The sequence below is a fragment of the Pseudorasbora parva genome, chromosome 10 (genome assembly GCF_024679245.1).
Source record: "Pseudorasbora parva isolate DD20220531a chromosome 10, ASM2467924v1, whole genome shotgun sequence".
Taxonomy (NCBI): Eukaryota; Metazoa; Chordata; class Actinopteri; order Cypriniformes; family Gobionidae; genus Pseudorasbora; species Pseudorasbora parva.
Window position 1 is genome coordinate 39,907,175 of NC_090181.1, and position 27,756 is coordinate 39,934,930.

At 38.4% G+C, this 27,756-nt stretch overlaps 1 protein-coding gene across 2 annotated transcripts; it reads left to right on the plus strand.

The window, feature by feature from the left end:
* Positions 1-27,756, plus strand: shprh (SNF2 histone linker PHD RING helicase). Of its 2 annotated transcripts, XM_067456116.1 has the most exons (30): positions 1-122; positions 705-1,298; positions 1,417-1,546; positions 2,637-2,855; positions 2,954-3,032; positions 3,131-3,281; positions 5,362-5,458; positions 5,693-5,949; positions 6,470-7,096; positions 8,417-8,668; positions 8,808-8,886; positions 10,866-11,029; positions 11,124-11,380; positions 11,482-11,603; positions 11,699-11,787; positions 12,498-12,590; positions 12,670-12,777; positions 12,874-13,016; positions 13,116-13,289; positions 13,425-13,487; positions 16,771-16,996; positions 17,092-17,229; positions 17,322-17,423; positions 20,976-21,047; positions 21,120-21,308; positions 21,453-21,545; positions 21,616-21,702; positions 22,401-22,579; positions 22,780-22,860; positions 25,908-27,756. In XM_067456116.1, exons 2-30 carry the CDS (start codon positions 714-716, stop codon positions 26,002-26,004), a joined length of 4,953 nt encoding a protein of 1,650 aa, XP_067312217.1. In that variant the 5' UTR covers positions 1-122; positions 705-713; the 3' UTR covers positions 26,005-27,756. The 2 variants fall into 2 exon arrangements, with proteins under 2 accessions (XP_067312217.1, XP_067312218.1); XM_067456117.1 differs by lacking the exons at positions 1-122; positions 705-1,298; positions 1,417-1,546; positions 2,637-2,855; positions 2,954-3,032 and having other exon boundaries at positions 3,251-3,281; positions 5,402-5,458; positions 25,908-27,755.

Here is a 27,756-nt window from a genome sequence, read left to right on the forward strand (position 1 = left end):
TCCTGTATTTTAAATATGGCGGAGAAACGCATGAAAATGTCCCGCTGGTTTTGGAGCTCGCAAAAGTTATTTTAGTAAATTAATTTCCTGCTGACAAGAACACATTCCAAAGCGAAACAAAGGTACATTTCGACTGCTGATGTAGCTATATATTGATAGTCTGTAATCTGCAGCGTTTGACTGAATGAATGGAGTAAATCGTTTCAATTTTGATATTGTTTATTTACACTGCCATTCTACGGAATTATTTTCAATTGACTAAAAAAATAAGTAAAGATCATGCATTTGTTTATTACCAAGTAAGTAGATTAGTGCAGTATGGTCAATCTGTTACCACAATTGTTTGTGTGCAGAATTAAATAGAATTGAAGCTACAGTATAACATATCGCACTGTAATATTTTGCAGAAATGTGTGATTCTGTAAAGGATAGGCTGTGTAGTTTTTTTAACTGTAAGATAGTTTGTTTAAACAGCTGTACATTTGTGTATTTATCTGCACTTTGTATGTTAAAAATGAATGTAATATTTCCATAAACATTTTTCTATTTATATACTCTACTTAAATTTGAGGCAGACCTTCCTCAAAGTAAAGTGGTGTATAAATCTGCTCTTGCTTGCTGTTAGATTTTGTCGCATTTAATTTGAAGCATTTTGATTCAAAATAAATAGGATAATTAAACCTTTTGTCATTGTATGTCTGCAGGTTTCCACTATGAGCAGCAGGAGGAAACGTGCACCGCCGGTGCGCATGGACGATGAGGCCAAGAGGAGACTGGAGTGGAATATGCTTGAAGATCGGAAAAATGAAGAAAATTGCGAAGACGTTCAGGAGTCAATTCTAGCACCGTCAGACAGCTGTCAGCCTGGGCCAGTGCTTGAGAACAGCCAAGAAGCGGAAAGCCGGTGTTTTATATCTTCTGCAGGCACAGAAGAAGGACCATCAGAAGAGCGTCCAAGCTGCTCCATACAGGATTCTCTTCCAGATACCATAGAACTGAATGTGATGCCTCTTTGTGCACTCGAACAGGGGTGGAACGTGCTGATTGGAGAGTTTGACTTGTATCCAAAGAGTCCTTTTGTGCTTGGAGATGATTCCTTCTCCTTGCAGCAAACAGGTGACACACTAAGCCTGAGTCTAAATAGTAATGAATTGGAGGTTGAGACGGACAGAAGTGATCCTGTCTGCCCTGTGCCCATTGAATGTTCCTTTGGTGGAAAGTTGTTGGAGGATTTGGATTGGCTACAGAAGAGAAAAGTCATTAAATTGTGCCATGCTTCAGGAGATGATTCAGTAAAGGTGTGTATTTCCAAATCATCATGATTAAGCGGTTTTGTGACTGAATTCAATACTCCTATCATTAAATCTTAGCATTAACAAATCACAGTTTTTTTCTCTCATTTGCTTTTTTGAACAGCTGAAGATTTTTCTTCTCGAATCAGGGTTGGGCGCACCAGAATTCCTGAGTGAAGGAAATGGCCGCATTAAAAAAGCCAATCAGCTTCTGCAGAAATTAATGGAATTGTTCTATGACTTCATCATCCCTGGTAATATTAAATATAATTTTAATATGCCACCAAATAGATTATCAACGAATAGTGAGATGGTCGCATCAAAAGTACATTCATTGTTATTTTGTTACAACAAACAGGGAACACAATTACAGTAATACACTTGATCCTGGAGGTGGAGCTGCACTCCAAGGCCCACTAAGCCCAGAAGCAGAGCTGCACCACAAGACCCACTGAGCAATAGTTACCTTTCGAATGGAATCTTGCACTGCGACTGAACAAGATGCTATGGGGAAGGCCTCTTAAGCATCTTGTTTAGACACAGTGTCTTGTTCCCCTTCTCAGTGAACCAGTGTTCCATTTGTAACCGAGACGTTTGATGTCATTTGCATAAGTGCAAATGCAGAAATCAGAAACAACTAAAAAGTATTCTCTTGAACAAGATGTTCAAATTAGTTTAAAGACTCCATTTGTCCATTGTTTATTTCTAAAGAAACACGACAATGCATAAAAGGCTCCATTACCTTGTATCTTACACTATCGCCCCGTAGAAGCTGTTTTTTAAAAAATAGGCTAACGATTGCGTCATAACCAACGCGACTCTGTCGCACAGTTCAGAAATTACCGTATAGACAGGAGGAGACGCTCAGAAGCAATCTTTTACTGTCTATGAGACAGTCGGGGGGACGTGGAGACATAAAGTCAGATAAAGTCAAGGGAGAAGAATGGGGAGAAGACAATAGTGAGCCAAAAGCAACGGGAGAAAACATTTAAACAACGGGATTCAGATTTCACTTTCCACAACTACTAGAAGACTTACAACTGTCAGACAGGTTGGTTACGTCACATCTATGTCGTCAAACTCAGTCTGAGCCTGCGCAGTTCGCTCAGCCATCAGGAAGTGAGTGCTTCTAGTTGACCTCACTTTCTGCCGTTGAAGTCTATGGGAACGCTCTGTCCATTTCTTTTACTGTCTATGGTACCTGTGGGACTCAGGCTAAAATGTATTTCCTGTTTTTATAAACTGGGACAAGCTGAAATTACTGTATGATGCAATATCTGTGCATAGACATTAATTTGAAAATATATCCTCTCATATTCTTTTTTATTTTATTTATTTTTTTAGAGGTCATGGAGAATGAAGAGGAAGAGTGTGACACTGATCTGGAGCGTCAGAATGTTGAGGAGCTGTATGATTACGTCAGACACCTCCACCAGACAGAAGCAGTGGAGCAGAGCTTCGACGTCCAGCACCCGGGCCTCATACCTGTGCTGAGACCCTATCAGAGTCAGGCGGTCAGCTGGATGCTGAGGAGAGAGAAGTACAAAAGCAGCAGCTCTCAAGGTCCAGATGCGCTTTTTAAAGGTTTCATCATCTTTTCTGTATGCGAGTGCATGAGAAGAGCTCAGTGTTAATTTACAGTCTTTGTATTCCTTGCACAGAGCAAAGGTTGCATTTTCTTTGGAGAGAAATTGTCACGATTTGTGGCAAAAAACTATTTTACAATCCTTACACTGGATGGTATGATTCTTTTTCTACTTTGAACAGTATATACTGAAACTGTAGTTTTTGAGATCCAGTCATGCTAATTGTTATAATTACCATCACCTTTATTGCAGCTTGATCCGAGAGTTTCCTCTGGCTGGAGTGGACTGGCCTGGTGGGATACTCGCTGATGAGATGGGGCTTGGGAAAACCGTGGAAGTACTGGCCCTTATTCTGTGTAACACCCGGCAAAACCTGGAGCACGGGGTTCTCACTTTACCTGTGGTAAGTTTACAATTATATGTGCCATCAAATGCATGCAAATTATTTTACAGAAAAAGCTCTGCAGTAAACTAATTTCAGTAGCATTTTACAATAAGGTTTCCATTAGTGGCTGCATCAACAAAAAAATGAGTGAGCAATATATTTGTTAAAGCATTTGTTCATCTTTGTTAACAATAAAAATCGCAAGTTCATGATAGCTTATATCCTTTAAATAATATTATCATATACAGCTTTGATTTTAATAATGTATTTAGTAAATGTTGAAATTAACAATAACTACAATTAATAAATGCTTTAGAAGTATTTTTCATTGTTAGTTCATGTTAACAAATATAGGGGACAGGTACTGCAGGGAGATCAGCTGGGGAAAAACAGAAACAGCCATGCAACGGCACCCTGCCTTTATAAAGCGGCACTGAATGCAAATTCCACCGAATCCTTCTTCTTGGCTTGTAGCTGTCTGAACTAGCCCAACATAGAAGTTCCCGCAATTGAAAGCCAGATTTTTTTAGGGGATAGGGATAGTTTTTGAAGGGATAGTTCAAACTATCCCAGAAAAAAGGGATAGTTTTAGGGTTAGGGATAGGAAAGTTAGTTTTTTGTTAAAAACTAACAAAATATTCCAGATTTTGAAGGGATAGTTCACCTTCAATCATTAAGTCATTAATTACTCACTCTCATCTCGTTACAAACCGTAAGACTTTCTTTCATCTTCAGAACACAAATTAAGATCTTTTTGATGAAATCTGAGAGCTTTCTGTTCCTTCATTGATCAGAGAATATAAACAGCTCAAGTGTGCTGCGTAACACAAGAATGAACCTCATTGGTTCTTGCTGAAGCTCAAACGTGCTGCGTAACACGAGAATGAACCTCATTGGTTCTTGCTGAAGCTTAAACGTGCTGCGTAACACGAGAATGAACCTCATTGGTTCTTGCTGAAGCTCAAACGTGCTGCGTAACACGAGAATGAACCTCATTGGTTCTTGCTGAAGCTTAAACGTGCTGCGTAACACGAGAATGAACCTCATTGGTTCTTGCTGAAGCTTAAACGTGCTGCGTAACACGAGAATGAACCTCATTGGTTCTTGCTGAAGCTTAAACGTGCTGCGTAACACGAGAATGAACCTCATTGGTTCTTGCTGAAGCTCAAACGTGCTGCGTAACACGAGAATGAACCTCATTGGTTCTTGCTGAAGCTTAAACGTGCTGCGTAACACGAGAATGAACCTCATTGGTTCTTGCTGAAGCTTAAACGTGCTGCGTAACACGAGAATGAACCTCATTGGTTCTTGCTGAAGCTTAAACGTGCTGCGTAACACGAGAATGAACCTCATTGGTTCTTGCGAAGCTTAAACGGGCTGCGTAACACGAGAATGAAACTCATTGGTTCTTGCTGAAGCTTAAACGTGCTGCGTAACACGAGAATGAACCTCATTGGTTCTTGCGAAGCTTAAACGTGCTGCGTAACACAAGAATGAACCTCATTGGTTCTTGCGAAGCTTAAACGTGCTGCGTAACACAAGAATGAACCTCATTGGTTCTTGCGAAGCTCAAACGTGCTGCGTAACACGAGAATGAACCTCATTGGTTCTTGCGAAGCTCAAACGTGCTGCGTAACACAAGAATTAACCTCACTGGTTCTCGCACATCAAGTGAACATGCTTTAGCTTCTGCTTATCACAATATATGTGAGTTAATCAATATTTAAATATGACTAAACGCTCAATTCATTTGGATTAGTCTTGCGATGTCAGTTGCGTAGCTGTCAATGGAGGGACATCAAACTCTCAGATTTAATCAAAAATATCTTAATTTGTGTTCAGAAGATGAACGAAAGTCTTACGGGTTTGAAATGGCTGAGCAATTAATGACAGAATTGTGATATTTAGGTGAATTGTCTCATTAAATGGGTGTGATTAAAAAAGCTTAAGAACCACTGGTTTATGTTAACAAATGTAACCTTATTGTAATGCGTTACTGGAATGTCCTAATAAATGGCAAGGGACAATGAAATATTTCTTTGGCTTTCCGGAAATTACATTTTGTTTTGTTTTACTATTGTGTCTCTGTGCTCTCCAGGGACAATCTGTGAATTACTTTGTCCCTCCTCCACCATTAGAGAGACAACGGACCGTTAAACATGAGGTGAGACCCAAGGAGAAGATCATTTATCCAGGTAAAAATGTTTTTAAACATGTTTCATTTTACCAAATGTGATTTAACAGGACATGTTCCTGGATCAACATTCTTATTGATCCCGGAGCAGCATTCATATGCTATTTTTGGGGTAGGGAAAAATATTTTCATTAACATGTCATAGGTTAGATAATATAATGTTATTGATCCAAGAACATCTCCTATGTGCATAAATAATTTGCATAATAAATAAGTTATTGCTTTCACTTTTCAGCTGCTCGTGAGATGCTGTTGACTGCAATCAAGGAAATGAAGGTTGGGAAAGGAGCGTCAATCAATGCCATTTTTGCATATCTACGGACCATGTACAAGTACGACACCCTAAAGAATCGTAACCACATTAAAAAAATCTTGACCAAACTCATTAGTGAGAACATTGTGGAACAGATCAAAGGACGAGGGCTAGCAGGATCCTTCAAACTGGGAAAGAACTACAAAGAGAAGAAGAAGAAGCACGCCGCTCCTCGAACTGTGTGTAATTTTCACTTCTCCTAAAGAGAATTTTACTTTTTGCATTTTGTTTTGTTTTACTATTGTGTCTCTGTCCTCTCCAGGGACAATCTGTGTTGTCTGTGTTTTAAAAATATAGAAAATATTTTTATTATACATTATTATGTATTATTATAACCATTATTTAACCAGAAAATCTCTTTTACAGGAGTGGCCATTATAGGCAGCCAAAAATAAGACAAAACCAGTACAAATAAGATATACATAGAATATCCAAAATTAAAAACATTTAAAAGTCTTTGACTTATCCTTCAAATCTTGAAATTTTGCGCCATGTTTAGCATGAGAATCCTATTATTTAACAGTGTAAATAAGTCAGAAGGCATGAAATGGTATTAGACCCTCCTTAAATATGTTTTTCTTGCTTTGTTGTTTTATTATTTTATTTTGTAGTTACCATTTCAATAATTATAAATAACATAAGACATTCTATAAATGTGTAGAATGGATGATTTTTTCATGTTTTGTACTATTTTTGCAGAGCTCATTTGACAAGGTCGCTCCCAGGAGAACATCTCGTCGAGTTTCTGCTCAGGATAAAGAGGCATCGCTGACCTCTTATACCACAGCATCAGATACTGAAGACAGCGTGGAACCACCTCTCCTCACAGAGGAACTGAAGTGTGAGCCAAATTCCCTTCTGGACGCAGAGAACCCACAGCAGAAGACATCAGAAGACCTCACAGATGAAGATGATAAAGAAACACCAGACAAATCCCAACATGAAATGACAAAAAACATCCCTATTGAGTGTACAGAATCAGATCTTACACAAAATTCAAAGCCTGAACCTAAAACCCCGACTAGAGCGTCTGTCATCCCGTTTAATACTTCAGATTACCGCTTCGAGTGCATCTGTGGAGAGCTAGGGTTGGTGGACTACAAGCCTCGGGTTCAGTGCCTCAATTGTCTACTCTGGCAGCATGCGGATTGTGTCAACTACAAAGAGGAGAACCTAGAAACGACCCCGTTTTATTGCCCTCATTGCCTGGTGGCCATGACTCCTGTGTCTACTGGAGCCACTCTTATCATCTCACCCAGCTCAATCTGTCACCAGTGGGTGGATGAAATTAACCGACACATTCATACTTCCTCCCTTAGAGTGCTGGTAAGGACCAACTAGAGAGCTACTACTACTATTTAGTTAGTTTACCCAGTAATGGGGACCTTTTTTTCTTTTTTGATTGCATTGTTTATTTAAAAGACTTTAACGGATAGTTCACACACACAAAAAAGAATCCAAACTGTATAATTTTCCAAACCTGTATGAATTACATTTTTCTGCTGAACACAAATTAAGATACTGTATTTTGGAAAATGTCAAGAATCAAACAGATGATGGATCCCATTGACTTCCATAGTATGAAAAAATAAAATAAAAAATACAGTAGAAGTCAATTGGGGTTCATCAACTGTTTGATTCCTGACATTTTCCAAAATATCTTCTTTTTTGATAAGCAGAAGAAAGAAATGAAAGAACTTGAGGTAAATAATGCCAGATTTTACATTTTTGGTGAGCTATCCCTTTAATTTTGTAATTTTATGTTTTTTTTTTTTTGTGAAGAATGTCAGTAAAAGTGAAGACAGTATTTTTTCCATTCTTTGTCAATGGGGTCCATCAGCTGTTTGATTAGCCATTATTCTTCAAAATATCAACTTCTTTACTATATTGTTTTTCTGGTGAACAGTTTCCCTTTAAGGGCTGTTCTCAGCAAGAATGATAAACTATAATGATAATTAAAATTGCAAGTAGCAATGAAAGGGCTCTCGTACCCCAGTGGCTTTAGGAAAACATTGTAGTGTGCATTTAAGTATATGGCAGTCATTTGTATTTGCCACACTTCCTGCTACCAACTGGTGGCACTATGACTATAACTACATTTTGACATGTTGATGTCTTTAGGCCAGGGCACTCAACGTGAAGTTTGAGGCAGATTAGACATTGTGTGCTTGAGTTACAACAACTTCCTTTTCATTATTGACTTCAGGGCAGTTCTATTATCAAACGTGAAGTTTAAGGCAGATCGGATATTGTATGGCTGAGTTACAACAACTTTCTGTTTCATGGTGAAACATCAAACTTTTTCAGGCCGCCACAGACATGCCCTTTTGGTGGTTTGACACGTTTGCAAAGTTTTGTGAGTTTTCAAGCGTGTTTAGGCCCTCAAAAATCTGATTCATTTTGGAGAAGAAGAATAATAGACTGAGCAATTCCAATAGGGTCCTCACACCATCGGTGCTCAGGACCTAACTATAATAACTATACTGCTGTTATTATATTATATTTTCATTTCTTAAAATGTGCAAACATGTATGCAATTCTCAACTGGAAAAACATCACAACATTTATTTACATCAAGAGGTGCATCAATTTTCAAAACAAGTTCATTTTGATTTTAATGATGATTGAAACGTGTTTTTTTTTTAGGTGTATCAGGGTGTGAAGAGACACGGTTTCATCCAGCCCCACATTCTGGCTGAGCAGGATGTGGTCATCACCACTTATGACGTGCTGCGCACTGAACTCAATTACGTCGACATCCCACACAGCAACAGCAAAGACGGCCGTCGGTTCCGCAACCAGAAGCGTTACATGGCCATACCGAGCCCTCTAGTGGCCGTGGAGTGGTGGCGTGTCTGTTTGGATGAAGCTCAGATGGTGGAGTGCACCACAGCTAAGGTCATCACATCAGTCACATTAATATTATACTGATATTTGTCATGTTCATTTTTAATCTCAGAGATGGCACAATCAGAGAACAGCTTCATTTGGAAAGCCAAGGATGTTAATTTTTATAAAAATGATTGTATCTATTCAGGCAGCAGAGATGGCTTTGCGTCTCACATCTGTTAATCGTTGGTGTGTCAGTGGAACACCTGTGCAGAGAGGTTTGGAAGGTGAGCAGAATTAATATTTCATTAAAAAAAAAAAAAAAATCTGGACAGTGGTGTATATTTATATATGTATGTATGTATATATATATATATATATATATATATGTATGTGTGTGTATATGTATGTATGTGTGTGTATGTGTATATATATATATATATATATATATATATATATATATATATATATATATATATATACACATATATATATATACATATACATATACAGTGCCTTGCAAAAGTATTCGGCCCCCTTGAACTTTACGCCCTCTTGCCACATTTCAGGCTTCAAACATAAAGATATAAAACTGTTTTTTTTATGAAGAATCAACAACAAGTTGGACACAATCGTGAAGTGGAATAAAATGTATTGGATATTTCAAACTTTTTTAACAAATCAAAAACTGAACAATTGGGCGTGCAAAATTATTCGGCCCCTTTACTTTCAGTGCAGCAAACTCTCTTCAGAAGTTCAGATGAGGATCTCTGAATGATCCAATGTTGACCTAAATGACTAATGATGATAAATAGACTCCACCTGTGTATAATCAAGTCTCCGTATAAATGCACCTGCACTGTGATAGACTCAGAGGTCCGTTTAAAGCGCAGAGAGCATCATGAAGAACAAGGAACACAACAGGCAGGTCCGAGATACTGTTGTGAAGAAGTTTAAAGCCGGATTTGGATACAAAAAGATTTCCCAAGCTTTAAACATCCCAATGAGCACTGTGCATGCGATAATATTGAAATGGAAGGAGTATCAGACCACTGCAAATCTACCAAGACCTGGCCGTCCCTGTAAACTTTCAGCTTATACAAGGAGAAGACGGATCAGAGATGCAGCCAAGAGGCCCATGATCACTCTGGATGAACTGCAGAGATCTACAGCTGAGGTGGGAGACTCTGTCCATAGGACAACAATCAGTCGTATACTGTGGCAAGAAAGCCATTTCTTAAAGATATCAATAAAAAGTGTCGTTTAAAGTTTGCCACAAGCCACCTGGGAGACACACCAAACATGTGGAAGACGGTGCTCTGGTCAGATGAAACAAAAATGTAACTTTTTGGCAACAATGCAAAACGTTATGTTTGGCGTAAAAGCAACACAGCTCATCACCCTGAACACACCATCCCCACTGTCAAATGCTGGTGGTGGCAGCATCATGGTTTGGGGCTGCTTTTCTTCAGCAGGGGCAGGGAAGATGGTTAAAATTGATGGGAAGATGGATAGAGAGTCAAATACAGGACCATTCTGGAAGAAAACCTGATGGAGTCTGCAAAAGACCTGAGACTGGGACAGAGATAACATATCCAGGTGTTAGAACGGCCGAGTCAAAGTCCTGACCTGAATCCAATAGAGAATCTGTGGAAAGAACTGAAAACTGCTGTTCACAAACGCTCTCCATCCAACCTCACTGAGCTCGAGCTGTTCTGCAAGGAGGAATGGGCAAAAATTTCTCTCGATGTGCAAAACTGATAGAGACATACCCCAAGCGACTTACAGCTGTAATCGCAGCAAAAGGTGGCGCTACAAAGTGTTAACTTAAGGGCGCCGAATAATTTTCCACACCCAATTTTTCAGTTTTTGATTTGTTAAAAAAGTTTGAAATATCCAATAAATTTTGTTCCACTTCATGATTGTGTCCCACTTGTTGTTGATTCTTCACAAAAAAAATAGTTTCATATCATTATGTTTGAAGCCTGAAATCTGGCAAAAGGTCGCAAAGTTCAAGGGGGCCGAATACTTTCGCAAGGCACTGTATATACACACACACACTGTTCAGAAAAATAGAACAGTAAATAAATTAAATTATTTTGTGTAAATTGTGAGCAAATTTCACAGTTCATTTGACATTTTTGCTGCTGTGGTCACAAATAAAATATGTCTTAGTATTAACATCAGCAATGTATCAGCCTAATTGAATCAGAAGATTTATTAGTTTTATTATGATGATAATCGGTTTTGGTTTGTTATCTTTTAGACTTGTATGGTCTTGTCCTGTTCTTGGGAGTTGATCCCTATTGGGTGAAGTACTGGTGGGAACAGTTACTCTATCGCCCATATCGCCATGGCAATACAGGACCACTCTACAATGCCATTGGTCAATTACTGTGGCGGTCTGCCAAAAAAGATGTCATTGATCAGGTTAGCAGGTTAAATCAATCTTTGACATTAATGATGTAGTCTTAACCAACATCTCATCTGTGCTTTAATTTGGTGTCATATACTTCATTTTCAGATCCAAATCCCTCCTCAAACAGAAGAGATCCACTGGCTCAACTTCTCCCCAGTAGAAGGACACTTTTACCACCGTCAGCATGAGGTTTGCTCCCAGGATGCTTTGGTCAAGCTAAGGAAGATCTCTGACTGGTCACTTAAGCTGGGTAGTTTGGACAGACGTACCGTCACTACCATATTATACCCTCTTCTGCGTCTACGTCAGGCCTGCTGCCACCCACAAGCTGTCAGAGGAGAGTTCCTGCCCTTCCAGAAGAGGTTCTTAGAAAAAGATTTTAGATGTAGTTGATCAGTTTTTTGGGGGATGAATTGTTTGGTTCATTTTGTCCACATTGATTTTTTTTTTTTTTCTGTTTAAGCACGATGACAATGGAGGAATTGTTGAAGTCGTTGCAGAAGAAATGCCGTGTGGAGTGTGAAGAAGCCCACAGGCAGCTGGTGTGTGCTCTGAATGGTCTGGCAGGAATCCACATCATTAGAGGTATAGTGAGCCTCGTGCCTGAACACCTACAGTATTTATGAACCTGCCTCGACTGCTGCAGACTCAGTTAATGAACGCTTTCCTGTCCCTGCCAGGAGAGTTTCCAGATGCAGCAGAGATGTACAGGGACGTGTTGCGATCATCTGAAGAACATAAAGCAAGACTGAAAACTGATTCCCTTCAGGTAAATCATTCCAATTGATCTATCTCTCCATCTTTCTATATACCTATTATTCTATCTGTCTACCTATTCTATCTATCCTTCAAGCATCTGTCTGTTGATCTATCTATCTATCTATCTATCTATCTATCTATCTATCTATCTATCTATCTATCTATCTATCTATCTATCTATCTATCTATCTATCTATCTATCGTTCTATCGTTATATCGTTATATCGTTATATCTATCGTTCTATCTATCGTTCTAGCATCTGTCTGTCATTCTATCATTCCATCATCTTGTCTGTCTGTGTTTCCATCCATCCATCCATCCATCCATCCATCCATCCATCCATCCATCCATCCATCCATCCATCCATCCATCCATCCATCCATCCATCCATCCATCCATCCAGTTCTGAAATACATTTGTTTTTCAATTCATCATTCTCAATCCATCTATCTGTCCATCTATCTACCTTTTGCTCTATCTGTCCTAATAATATTGTCTTATTATTATAGCATTGGTCTTTCAGCCCTTTTATCTATCATTCCATCCATTCACACATCCAGTTCTGAATACATTTGTTTTTCAATTCATCATTCCCAATTCTCTCTATCTGCCATCCATCCATCCATCCATCCATCTATCCATCTATCTAAAAAAAAAAAGATTCCGGTTTTTATTTTGATGTGCAATGATTATAATTTTTTTCTTGTTTGAAACTATAGAGGCTTCATGCAACCCATAATTTGATGGAGCTTCTAAATGCAAAGCATCCTGGGATTCCTCCAACCCTGAGAGATGACAGTCTCAAAGAAGAGGTTGGCTTAAATATATTTCTTAAAAAAAAAAAAGAGTTCAGTTTGCTGTAATTTCTATTTCCATGTGTTTTCATCCCAGGCTGAGCAGCTGAAGCAGCATTACATGGCAAAGGTGAATTCTGAGGTTTCAGAAGCTCATCAGAACCTGCAACCTGTTCTTCAGCACATTAAAGAGCTAAAACGCAAGGTAAAAGCTCAGTGATCGTTCTGCTTATTTTTCAGGTTTGTGTTTTAGTTTTTTTGTATGCAGTTTAATAACTCATAATTGTGTACTTTGCTGTAGGTGAACCTTCGCTCTCCCTGGTGGCTGGATGTCATACAGCAGGCCATGCAATACTCCATGGACGACGACCTTGTGGGCCGCATCCAAAATGAGCTCACTTGCAGTTATAAGCAACAAGCCAACAAGCTCTCATTGGCAGACAAGTAATCTAGCCTCCATTCACTTGACAGATTAGTCCTTTTTACTGACAAATATGTTTTAATGCATACAAATTAAATTTAACAAAAACTTCTCATTGATAGATTTCGAGATGCTCGGGGTCTTCAGTTTCTGCTCAGCACTCAAATAGATGATTTGATGAAGTCACAGAAAACGGTCCAGGATGCTGTAAAGAGGCTGGAGGGGCCGCCATCTCAGCAAGTGATTGAGGAAGCGACACTTTGCCACCTGCGACCCGTTCGACTGCCACTGAACAAGTAAAATCTTTTCAATATTTATATGTGAAGGGTTTACTTTATATTATAGTAGCAGAAAATTGACTACATTTTTCATTACACATTATATAACAATAGTCATTGCCTTTGTAACTGTTCTTTTAATTTGCTCCATAGCTGTGTGTTTTGCAAAGCTGATGAACTTTTTACGGACTATGAATCGAAACTTTTCTCTCACACGTAAGTTATATCACATTAAATCAATAGATCATTAGATCCTGTGCAATGTATTATATATCACCAAGAAATTAAAGTTCTCATCATTTACTCACCCTCATGTTGTTCAAAACACATTACTTTTTTTCTTCTCTAGAACACAAAGGAGATGTTTAGCAGAATGTTACTTTCATCCATAAATGCCAACCTCCAAAAATGCATGATTAAACTATCATAAAAGTACCGTATTTTCGGCACTATAAGGCGCACCCGATTATAAGGCGCACCTTCAATGAATGGCCTATTTTAAAACTGTTTTCATATATAGGGCGCACCGGATTATAAGGCGCATAGAATAGAAACTACTGCAGTCAAACGTTTGACTGGGTTTGCGTTATGCATCCACTAGATGGAGCTGTGCTAAAGGGAATGTCAACAAAACAGTCAGACAAACTGACTATTCGCACGGAATAAGTATTATCTAGGGACCTCTGGTGATTTGTAATAATTGAAGAGGTTGTCTGTGATCTTAATCCCATGCGAATCGGCCATGTCTGTAATTTGTAAAGCAAAAATTCCCCCGCAAATTACCTACCATATTTCGCCGAACACCGAGGTCCTGTGATAATATTAGTCCCGTGCGAATCAGCATCTCTGTGATTTGGCGGATTGTATATCATTTTTGCAAGGTTTTTTTTTCCTGTGCGCATTTCTATCAATAATCTTTCACGAAGAATGGAGGCTGCATTCATTATGCGCACCGTTATGAATTTCCGCACAGATTATACTTTCAGTTTTGAATGAGTACCAATTTGGGAGCAAATTGCTTGAATGGTGTGTTTAATATTAACATCAATTCTATTCTTAATGAAAAACAGAACAGTACAGTACAATGACAAGCTTGCTTAAATGGGCGCTTTTACATTTAGCTTTAAAACTCAATCTTCCGCCGTATATTGTCACCTTCTCATTCGTGATGAATGAAATCTGACTCCTGCCGCTAGTCTGTGCTCAGTTCAGCTTTTAATTGTAGCGTGTTCTCTAACTGAACGAAATAATTTGTATTACTATAAAACTATCAAAACGATATCGATACGACTGGTTATGATTTCATATAGCTATAACGAAAAAACATTTACAAGTCCTGACATCATATCCGGGAGAAGTCAGTAAATTCGAGTAAAATCACAAGGTTTGCTTATCACGTGCGAATGTGCCACTGCCACGCAAAACTCAGATGTCGGGGAGAAATTTCTAAATCACAGAAATCCCAGATAATACTAATCCCATGTGAATAGGGCTTAAGTCAAACTTTATTAAGCGTTCTGACAACTCCATTCACTCCCATGGTAACGTTGTTCAAACGTTGATGTGCATATTAACAATATCTCCCAGCCTTGGTAATCTTTTGGCAGTTGCTGCGAGATGGTAGTACGTTTGCGTATGGAGAGATTACGTCTTTTCATAAAACGAAAGCACCAAGAAGGACCGCCTCGAAATTCATTGATTTTCATGCCCCGTACTAGTGCTGTTGCCTTCATTCAAATAGTGACTGTAGAGACACGGTGCGGCTTTGTAGTTTACCAGTCGTACTGAAACATTATTATTAAATCGTTTTTATTGATTTTTCATAGTGTAACATTTTGACAGAGCGCCTTGATCCATATATAAGGCGCTCCGGATTATAAGGCGCACTGTGGCTTTTTGAGAAAAGGCTTTTAAGTGCGCCTTATAGTGTGGAAAATACGGTAGTCAAAATGACTGAATGCACTATATATACACTCATCTAAAGGATTATTAGGAACACCTGTTCAATTTCTCATTAATGCAATTTTCTAATCAACTAATCATATGGCAGTTGCTTCAATGCATTTAGGGGTGTGGTCCTGGTCAAGACAATCTCCTGAACTCCAAACTGAATGTCAGAATGGGAAAGAAACTGCTTAAATCACATTTTGAGTGTGGCAAGGTTGTTGGTGCCAGACGGGCCGGTCTGAGTATTTCACAATCTGCTCAGTTTACTGGGATTTTCACACACAGCCATTTCTAGGGTTTACAAAGATTGGTGTGAAAAGGGAAAAACATCCAGTATGCGGCAGTCCTGTGGACGAAAATACCTTGTTGATGCTAGAGGTCAGAGGAGAATGGGCCGACTGATTCAAGCTGATAGAAGAGCAACTTTGACTGAAATAACCACTCATTACAACCAAGGTATGCAGCAAAGCATTTGTGAAGCCAAAACACGCACAACCTTGAGGTGGATGAGCTCCAACAGCAGAAGACCCCACCGGGTACCACTCATCTCCACTAAAAATAGGAAAAAGAGGCTACAATTTGCACAAGCTCAACAAAATTGGACAGTTGAAGACTGGAGAAATGTTTCCTAGTATGATGAGTCTCGATTTCTGTTGAGACATTCAGATGGTAGAGTCAGAATTTGGTGTAAACAGAATGAGAACATGGATCCATCATGCCTTGTTACCACTGTGCAGGCTGGTGGTGGTGGTGTAATGGTGTGGGGGATGTTTTCTTGGCACACTTTAGTCCCCTTAGTGCCAATTGGGCATTGTTTAAATGCTACAGCCTACCTGAGCATTGTTTCTGACCATGTCCATCCCTTTTAGACCACCATGTACCCATCCTCTGATGGCTACTTCCAGCAGGACAATGCACCATTTTACAAAGCCTGAATCATTTCATATTGGTTTCTTGAACATGACAATGAGTTCACTGTACTAAAATGGCCCCCACAATCACCAGATCTCAACCCAATAGAGCGTCTTTGGGATGTGGTGGAACGGGAGCTTTGTGCCCTGGATGTGCATCCCACAAATCTCCTCAACTGCAAGATGCTATCCTATCAATATGGGCCAACATTTCTAAAGAATGCTTTCAGCACCTTGTTGAATCAATGCCACATAGAATTAAGGCAGTTCTGAAGGCGAAAGGGGGTCACAGTATTACTATGGTGTTCCTAATAATCCTTTAGGTGAGTACATATATAAGAACTTAAGAACTGACAAAATGTAAAATGTGTATGCTGTAAGTCGCTTTGGACAAAAGCATCTGCCAAATGCATAGATTTAAATGTAAATATCCAAGTCATCTAAATGGATAAAAGAAAGTCATAAGGGTTTCTAAAGACATTTGAGTAAACTATTCTTTTAAAACACTATATACAAAAAGTATAGTCAGTAAACTTTTTTTAGGTAACACTTTACAGTGAGGTTTCATTTGTTAATATTAGCTACATGCATTAGTAGTACACTTATTGTGAAGTCTTATATTTTTAATGCGTCCTGGGCAGAGTAAAGGGGCAGACGGCTATCTTTGAGGAGATGATTGAAGATGAGGAAGGTCTTGTAGACGACAGACTTCCCACGACCAGTCGGGGATTGTGGGCGGCCAGTGAGACAGAACGAGCCCTTAAAGCCACCCTGTCCTTCGCCAAGGTCCGCCGCTTGGAGTCTGGCCTTATAGAGGAAGGAAATTCCTTTATGGAGCTCTTTGAGTCCTGGAAGAAAGAATACAAGGTTTGAGGTCGATTTCTCATTGCATGATGAATGCTGAAGTGCTTGAGCATTTTCATCAAAAGGCCAGTTTCACAGACCATCTCGTGCTCTTTCAGCTGCTGCATGAGTACTGGATGTCACTGCGGGATCACGTGTCGGCCATAGATGAGCTGGGCATGGCCACAGAAAGGCTGCGTGTGCGGTTACCTGATGAGCCCAAACCCAAAGTGCTGCATATCATAGAACCTCACGAGGTGATGATGACAAAAAGAATCACATCTGTCATGCTAAATGTGACTTAAGAGAAGTAAAAAGACACAAACTAAAGGCACTTACATGTGAACAGGTGGAGCAGAACAGGATAAAGCTGCTCAATGACAAGGCAGTGGCCAAATCGCAACTGCAAAAAAAGCTTGGGCAGTTTCTCTATCTCACAAACCTGGAGAAGGTAAAACATGATGTCTTTATCGCTTTAAAAGAACCTTATTTAACATTTTAGTGGTGTTTTTACAGAGTCCACCTATGTTTACCCTCTCAATTTTTCAAAAGTCAACCTCAAGCCTCAAAAGTTTTTTTTAGGGCTTTTTTGCATATGTAACATGTCTTCTTTCAGACTTGTAGAATGTAAACATCAGAAATACACATTTTAGTGTTTATTTTATTACACTTTACCTATAGTTTTTTTTGCTTTTGTAGATTTAAAGTGCCTCTATTATGCTACTTTATAGTTTCCTAATTTAGTTTTGGAGGTCTCCAACAACAGGTTTACATTTTTACATTTTCATAGCATATCACCAGAATCCCTCCTTTACACCAGCTTACTCTGCTCTGATTGGTCAGATGGCCCAGTCTGTTGTGATTGGTCTACCACGTGCAGCATAACATGTCTTTTTTCAGACTAGTAGAATGAAAACATCAAAACGCATACTGGAGTGTCTGCTGAGCCGTGTCAAATGGTGTCTCCTCCGAATTTGCCTCACCGGCACGACATGCTCAAAAACCCGTCTTCGGCACATAATTCCGATCTTTCATGTACTCATACTCTTGTGTAATCGACGCCCCATCCTAAATAAATCCGTCTCTTCCGTGATACCCTGAAATTTTGAATATAGGCCAGAGGAGAACTGGCACCCCGACTGAGTCTGGTTTCTCCCAAGGTTTATTTTTCTCCATCATGCCCTGATGGATTTTTGGTTCCTTGCCACTGTCGCCTTTGGCTTGGCTTGCTCAGTTGGGGACACTAAAAATATGATTAAAGTTATTCAACTTATTATACAAATAAAATTTATGAATTAGGTCTTATTTAATTCTATAAACTATAATACTGATCTGCCAACATTGTCGCTCTATGATAAATGAAAATAAGCTGATAACATCACTGTTTTCTCCAGAACGGCTGTACAGCCAAATCTAATTTTGTCGCAATATTATCCTGTTTAACACTGTGAAGCTGCTTTGACACAATCGTGATTGTAAAAGCGCTATATAAATAAAGTTGATTGATTGATTGATTGATCAAAAATACACATTTATTTCGGAGGCTTAACGGCCATTACCATAACTGAACTCAGGGTTTTCGCTGTTAGATGCTAGGAGGAGCCATTGCGCATCTTTTGAATGAGTACAGAATCTCCTGATCAAAACAAACGCGACGAAGATGCAGTAAAACAAACAATCGTATGTAAACATGCATATGCAAATTGGACATGATCATCAACATAAAACATCATATAAATCAAAACTTTCTAATGTTACTGAATTAAATGTGGACCCAGGACGAGCTAAAAGACTGTGCAAGCATTAGGGGTGTTGATGGACTCGATCTACTCCATCTGTGTTTGATCATCGCTCTGAATCTGTTCTGGATACAGTCTTTCACAATAATGTGATGTTCTCAGCTTTTTGTTCAAAATATTGATTTTTTTTTAATGAAACTTACCCATATCCACGTATCGATAAAAAAGGAATGCATGAATCTAGAATATTTTTTTGTTTTGTTTAAAAGAAGAGGGCCTGCTCTTTCTTTTTATATATTTCATGTTCAGATATTCATAAAACAGAATATTCTATAGGCTTTTACATTGTTGTGAAAATGGTCAAAAACCCTGGCTGTAGCTAGCAACTTTTTTTAAACACTTGCAGGAGTTAATAAGAACACATTTTAGTCCTGCACTAAAGTGAATGTCTGATGTAACATTTAAAGTTTGCTAAACAAATCTTGTTCCATCCTTTATCTTTACTCATAGTAGTAAGAATGACAGGCGATCTGCATTAATAGACACAGTTTTAGGGAATACTGAAGCCCACAGCTGATCTGTTAGCCGATTAGCCAGAGACCTACACAATATGAAACAATGCACGCACAGTAAGTGGAAGAGCAGTATGCTACTTTTTTGTATTGACGTCATAATGAAACGGCTTGTGATTTAAAAAAAAAAAAATTGTTTAATTAAAGGGCTTCAGCGCTGGGAAGATTCATCTGTATTTAAACTGGGTCATCAATCTAGTAGAAATGTGAAATTATTTTTGAATTTGGTGCCTTCTAGACTGAGAAAAGACAGAAAATATATTTTTGTATCATGGGGATGAAAGACTACATTTCCCAGAATGCTTCGCTGCCCTGTGAGGCCATTCCCAAAGCCACCTACTTGATTACTGTGACTGAATAAAGACACTACAATTAAAAACTGAACGTGTGTGGTCAATATAATGAGTGAGTCACCGCGCAAGTATCACAGCACTTAGCACTAACTGCAGGAGTCAGATAAATGAGCTGATGAGCTCTCGTGATGAGAGCTGAGGTAATCGCGACTACACTCGTGGCATACATTCACAGTGCGAGTTCAGTTTGGCGCGTTTCAGTTCATGCCTTTGCAAGCGTAACTTACATAGAAATTAATTTGAAAAGTTAAAAGACTTACATTGCTCACCATAGCTCCGTTTAAATGAGTGCCTGTAGCTGCGAGGTGAGCTGAGTGTAATCTCCATCCCCCATGCGCAGATTCAAAACATGCGGAAATGGCTCCCTCTGCTGGCTGTAGTCTTTAGCCTTTGGCCAAACATTCCTCCTATGATGCAAATATCGTCAATTTTTCCAGAAATAAAATGCATTAATCTCTTGTCTCAGGGGGATATGAGGGGGGGGGGGGGGGGGGGGAAGCACAATCATTTGATTATACTCGAGGGTTTCTACTGATACAAAGCCATATGCTAATCGCTGAAGTAACCCTTTAACTCGTTTGAGAGACAATAACTTTATATACAGTGCATTTTCAGATTTAAAACTTTGCAGGATGTTTTCATTCATCTAGAAATATGTTCAACACTACATAGTCATTTTCAAAAATCCATAATAGGGGCATTTTAAATTAGAATGCATATATTTAAATGCTGTTTTATTAAAATTAGATTTTTTATGATGTGCTGAGCCAGAGATCTCCATTGTAGCAGCGCTTACATGCACCAAACTGTCTATATTCTGAAAGGTTTTTTTCAAAGGGGTTTGTTCTTATGCATTTACCTGATTTTATAAATTGTATACCTTAATTATGGTATGTTTTATTCAGATATCCAAAATCCCATCTTTAAAAACCTTTAACTCTGTATATGTCAACAACAACAAAAAAGAAAATTTAACCTGGCTTTAAATGTTCAGATTTCTGTTCTGGAAATTTATGCAAATTAGAAATGAGTGCATATTTAATTAGTTAGGCAATGCAATGATTAATCAACTGGTGAAAGTCTAGTGAGACCAGTTCAGATGTTTACCCTATTCACCTGTAGTGCCTTGTCTTAAACATACGGTACATACTTTCTACAAAAGTTGGCTGGATTAGGGATGGTGTTTTACTTTATGTTGTAAACACAAGCCTATCTACATAGTAGATTTAAACTTTTCAAAGAGCAAAGAAAATTCTCTTGAAGTCATGGTGCTAATTGTAGGTACATATATAGATAAACGAAACATTTGATGTAGTAATTCATGTTTTGATTGATTCAGTCTCAGGATAAGTCCACTGGCGGTCTGAATCCAGAACCATGCCCAATCTGTGCTCGACCACTGGGCCAGGAGGTAAAATTAAATTAAAAATGAAATTGTCATACATCTACGTATATACTCTGAACATGTGCTTTTGATTGATAGTGGGCCGTACTGACCTGTGGACACTGTTTCTGTAACGAGTGCATCGCCATCATTGTGGAGCAGTACAGCGTCGGCAGTCGACGGAGAGCCATAAAGTGTGCAATATGCCGTCAAACCACTTCACATTCAGAGATCTCTTATGTGTTCACCACTCAGAGTGACCACCAGGGGCAGGACATCCCTGTGAAGGTCAGAGGCAATTCCTGCTTTATTTAGGCTTTTAATATGTTTTTTCCATGCATGTAAATACTTACTGCGATGAAACACTGATGTGACATTTTCAGGCAGGTCAGATATGATTTATGGCATCTCTGTAATCTCTTTACCCTGTAGGGTAGCCACTCCACGAAGGTCGAGGCTGTGGTTCGAGTCCTAAAGAAAATCCAGATGACCGACCCAGGAGCCAAGTCTCTTGTGTTCTCCACGGTAACGCTCTCATTAAATTAGTTACTACAGCTCTTAACCTTTGACCTTGCATTTACGTCTCGTCTCTCAGTGGCAGGGCGTCCTGGACATCATTGCGAAAGCCCTTTTCGACAACAACATGGATTTTGCACAGATCAACGGAATTCACAAATTTCAGGTTTGTGTTGAAATATGATGACGATGTAGCAACAACAGTTTTGTTTGCTTTCTTTAATGACTAAAATATCTCATTATAAATCAGTAGATCCAACACTAAAATGAGCCATGTTTAATACATTTATTATGAAATTCATAATTATTATTGCTGTTTCTTTAATTACCCACAGTGATTTTTATGTTTATTGATTTGACTGTTTGCTTATAAACGAGATTCAAAACTCTTAAATATATCCATTATAATCCATCCTGTTTTTTGAATATTTTTTTAAATATGTATTTAATATTAATTCAATTAATTAATTTATTCATTTCAAATGAATAGCAAAACTTTTTTTAAGTCTATATTTTAATGTATTATTCGTTTAAATAAATAGATTTTGTAAATGCTTTTGAAGAATTATTTTAGTTTTTATTTATTTATGTATTTATTTCAGATTAGACCAACAAATCTCTGGAAATTAAATCAACCGATTTTGAAATTGATTAAAACTCAGCTTACTGTTGTTCAGATAGTTGAGAACAGTTAATGGTTTATGATAATAAACCTAAAATAGCCAAATTTTATCCAAATAATTGGACTGGTTGATTATTGTCCGGAGTTACCCAATGCTCTTCTTTAACCACAAAGCTGTCTCCCCATAACACATATAAAATGTGAAATGATGATTGTCGCATACATTTTTTTTTTTTTTTTAGGAGAACCTGAGTGCCTTTAAATACGAGGATAAGATCAACATTTTGCTGTTGCCGCTGCACACAGGCTCAAACGGGCTGAACATTATTGAGGCGACGCATGTGCTGCTGGTGGAGCCCATCCTAAACCCCGCCCACGAGCTGCAGGCCATCGGAAGAGTGCACCGGATTGGCCAGACCAGGTAGGCATCAACCCAGTCACAAAGTGTTCAGAATACTCCATGTTGCTCACATGAGTTTGAATCTGGCTCACAGCATATCTTTTTTCTATCAATAAAATTACTCTAATTCCAAAAAGATTTTTGCATATTTAAACACATAAAAAACAATGAGACCTGTGTGGTGTTGACAGATTACTACATTTTTTAAATAAATTTTACAGACCCACATTTGTTCATCGGTTTCTGATCAAGTCCACCATTGAGGAGAGAATGCAAGCCATGCTAAAAACAGTAGAAAAGAGGTGAGTCCATGACACTACGGAGGGCATATTACAGATTAACAGAGTGTCTATTTACACCAAGTGCAAATAAGCGTGATTTGTTGGCAAGTGCCGGTAAAGCATAGGGCTCAGGAATCTAGGTTTTTAAACGAGCGATCCGGGTTCGAATCCACCTTTCCCGAGCTTGCTCTTCTCCCTTTTCCTGTAAAATCAATAAAATGAAGAAAATATTATAAAAATGGAAATAAAGTGCCTAACGAAATGTTTAAATAAAATAAAGAAATAATTTATTGGGTAGGGTTAGGTGTAGTGAAAACTTTCATTGTCCCATTAAGGCAGCATCCATTTAATATATATATATATATATTCACAGGGTATGAATAGGCTTTTCAGCATAATATATATATATATATTTGCTGTTTGTTTAATTACCCACAGTGGTTTTTATGTTTATTGATTTGATTGTTTGCATATAAATGAGATTCAAAACTCTTTCAGGATGGATTATAATCCATCCTGTTTTTTGAAAATGTTTTTTTAAATATGTATTTAATATTAATTCAATTAATTAATGTATTCATAGTTAATGAAATCAAAATGATAGTGGCTTTTAGTCTATGTATGTTTAACCCTCTATAACCATCCACATACAAGTACACTGCTAGAAGTTCCCCTCATTTAACTATGCCCCACCACCCCAACTCCCTGGTCAACAGGAACGAACATGGTCAAGCCACTTAATGGGATCTTTAAAGGGGGGGTGAAACACTCAGTTTCAGTCAGTGTCATGTCAATCTTGAGTACCTATAGAGTAGCATTGCATCCTGCATATCTCCGAAAAGTCTTTATTTTTTTTATAATTATATAAGAAAGATGCGCTGTTCCGAGTCTTTCCGAAAAAAGCCGAGCGGGTGGGGGCGTGTCGTGTGAGCGGAGCTAAATAATGACGTGTGCAGCAGCGCGCTGCTATTGTGTTGAGTTGAGTCCGTCGTAAAGCTGTCATCCCTAACAGCGGGGAAAAAACTTTATTCAAAATAAAAATATGGCTTTTAATCAGATACAGCCATACATCTATGATCCGGAATCAGACCCAGAGGCTGCAGTTGAACAGGAGCAGCAGCAAAAACGACTAGAGCAGGACATCTCTGTGGTACAAGTTATACACTAACTATATAATACGCTTAGCGGCTTGTGTTATTTACATATTTATACTTGAATTATATCGTCGTATTTTTGTCTTTGAAGGTGTACATGTGGGAAGTGCAGTTGTGCACGTGTGTTTACGCGTGGTTTGTGTAGACAGGTTAAGTTAGTGTTTACATAGAAAGACACGGAATAGTAGCGCATTTGAATGAAGAAGCGCGCTTATTTAGTTCAACATATTTCCCCCCTCTTTGTGTATTGTTGTTTGGAGTGCTTTTACAATACACAAACATAAAGTTACACATATAGTGGCCAGCTAAACAAATTGATCAATTTCTATATATAGTAATATATATAGTAACTATACGTGATCATGTTTGGGCTACTTGATGAGCATAGACACAGACATTTGAAGCAGTCTAACTCACCGCCCGCGGTTCTAACGTTGGGACGCTGCTCCATCCTTCAGCATTAGGCGATAGCAAAAAATCCGGCGTCAAGCTGGGCCTTGTTTATGAAACAGTCGGCACCGAAATGCAGCGAACAGATATAAACATTCGCGCAACTCAGTTGCTGATCCGGAAAAGCAAATTACATCCACTGTTGCCTTAACGCGGGGTTTTGGGGGAATCTGTGCAGGACTGTCTTGGCAACCAAAAACGCACTTTTTGATGTCATTGTTAATTGTGCACATTACCTGTGCAGCGCAGCCTACGAGCGCTTTGATGGGCATAGCCTGTTGCTTTCGCTCTCTCCCCCTCTCTCTCTCCCTCTCTCTCTCTCACACGCTTCCGGTAGAATTGTCCGTAAGGCCCATACAAGGAAATTCCGCCCCCATTAACGTCAAAGGGGACGCATGATCGCAAAAAACTTGCCGAAACTTATGACTAACCGGAAGTAGTATTTTTGACAAAGAAATACTCCCATCAAACGTCCACCTTAACTTTTGAAACTTTGTCCATGTTTAGTATGGGATTCCATGTCTTTAACAGTGTAAAAAGATCAGTATGCATGAAACAGCATTTCACCCCCCCTTTAAATACATCTATGAGTAATTGTACTCTTAAAGTGATAGTTCTCCCTAAAATGATCATCATTTACTCACCCTGGTGTTGTTCCAATACTGTATGCTTTGCTTTATTTTATGGACCACAAAAGGAGACTTTCTTTTTTAAAAGTTGCACCAAATGTTTTCTATGGGTGAAAGATCTGGACTGCAGGCTGGCCATTTCAGTACCCGGATCCTTCTTCTACACAGCCATGATGCTGTGATTGATGCAGTATGTGGTCTGGCATTGTCATGTTGGAAAATGCAAGGTCTTCCCTGAAAGACCACTCTGAGAGGCTCCTTTTATACCTCGTGTTGCCAATTTACCTAATAAGTTGCAAATTGGTCTTGCAGCTGTTCCTTATATGTTAATTTAACTTTTCCGGCCTATTATTGCTACCTGTCCCAACTTTTTCGGAATGTGTAGCTCTCATGAAATCCAAAATGTCCATAGTAACTAAACCAAACCCTAACCGTAACTCTATAGTAATTACATGTAGTTAAATAATATTACTCAGTACTTGGTATTTGAGTAAGTACAATGTAACTACGTCTCCTTAAAATAAAATGTAACCCACTTGGAATATACAACACGTATCACATGGGATCATTCCGTGATAATTCTGCAGCTTTTTAAAAAGATTGATGCTGGTCGCTATTTACTGCCATTATATAGACAAGCGTGAGTGTAAGTTTTTTTTAAAGAAAAAAATATTTTTGTGGTCCATGAAAGAAGGCCACCTGGTGTTAGAACAACACCAATTTTCATTTTAGATTGACCTGTCTCTTTAAGTCTTCTGCCCATTTGCATTGTTTTTTTGTTTTTTTGCTAAAAAATGATCTTGACTAATCTGTCTCAAATCAACGTCTTCTTCAGTCACAGTTCCACATCCATGAAGCATTCAGAGGCCGCCGTATTTACCGTGGCAGATCTGGCCGAGCTGTTCACAGAGGATAGCGAGGCTCTTGAGTAAATGTCTCTCCAGACCCGTCAATCCAGAGGCCAGTAATGTGAACACTACACTAACACCAGCCAGGAGACAAGTTCAACGCTGCTCTCACATATGTTTGCTTTGCACATTCCCCTTTCTATACGGTCTGTAATTTATTCATTATACTCGATGTGGAAAAGAAAACAATTTAATGTATCAGTCTTGTATCTCTGTTTGTTTTCTATATTGATTGAAAGTAGGTGCAATTTTTATTAATGCCTTGCTGTGCATAAGCAAGTGTTTTTTTAATAATGTTTTAATGATCCGTATTTAAATTAGAATTCATTTCTAATGTTAAACATGCTGTACAGTGGATTGGTTTATTTCATTAGCGCTCATGCATTTGTGATTAATCGAACAAACGTTTTGTAAGAAGCCCACTGTCTGTCAATCTGTGCTGTAAAGTTGATAACACAATATGACAATATTGGAATTATGCGTTTGTTCTGTTTTGTTTTTCAATATAAATGCATTTTATGGTCTCTTATGTTTAGGAAGGAAATCGTTCGACTTCACAGCACTGATCTTTGTGGGAGTGTCTTCCGTTCAGACGCTCCATTCAGTGGGTTGTCTGCTGAAAGTAGTAGCAAACCATTTTGAACATTTATCTGGTGCTATTTGCAAGACAAAAGACGTGATTCAATGTCTGTTAAAACTCATCCCATAAAGAGCACTTGTAAAAAGTAAAACCAGAAAGTAAAAGGGGAAAAGGAGACTTTCTTTTTCTTGGCTTTACCATGTACAAAGACAGAGAAACTGAATTATTTAACTTGTGCTGGAAAACATTCTAAAACAGTTGCATTATAAAAGTTTGTGATAACCAAAATACAGTCTTGCACATTTTTAAATAGAATAAAATTCACCAATAAACTGATGGCAGAAAGAGAAACATTTGTATTGTATATTTCCATTATGCAGTGTGCAATGTAAATTGGAATGATATTTTCTATCTCAGGGAAAAACACTTCCACACGCAGACTGGTCATGTTGTTGAATGTCCTCTGAGATTTCCCTTCAGGCTTTGATTCAAGGTTTCTGCAGGTCTTCAAAAGTCTTTACCTTACACAAATTAAGGCCTATGGCATTAAATGTTGCATGTGTAACGGAGGCCAGCTAGTAGTTGCTGTGTGAGTAAACCTCACTCCTCTGACCTCAAGAGATGCTCTAGCGATTGACACTAGAGGTTGCAGCCTTTAGTCCCGCTTGGTGCGGGCGGTTTGAACAGGAGGGGTTACACATGTATTGCCAAAAAACCAAAGATATCTTTCATAATATTTCTGTTTTCCATCTTTGATGCATTTACTTGCGATGTAAATGTAAAATGAAGTCTTGGGAAAAATAGAATAACAACTTTATTGTCTGTTTAGTTTTCCTGCACAGAAATTCATCTTTGACGCTGGCAATACTATACATCCACACAATCGCATAATAAAACACATTTGTCCCTTTAGAAAACATTAGAAATTTGGAAAACTGTACTTTTTTTTGTTGTTGAAAGAAGCCTCTTCTGCTCACCAAGGCTGCATTCATGTTATAAAAATACAACAACAAAAAAAAGTAATTTATTCCTGCAAAGCTGAATTTCATCACACCTTAAAGAAATACATTTATTCTCAAAGATGCATTAAACTGATCGAGTGACATGGGTGTAGACATTTATAATGTTGCAAAAGCTTTATATTTCAGATAAATGCTGTTATTTTCAACTTAATAATCATTAATAATCCTGAAACA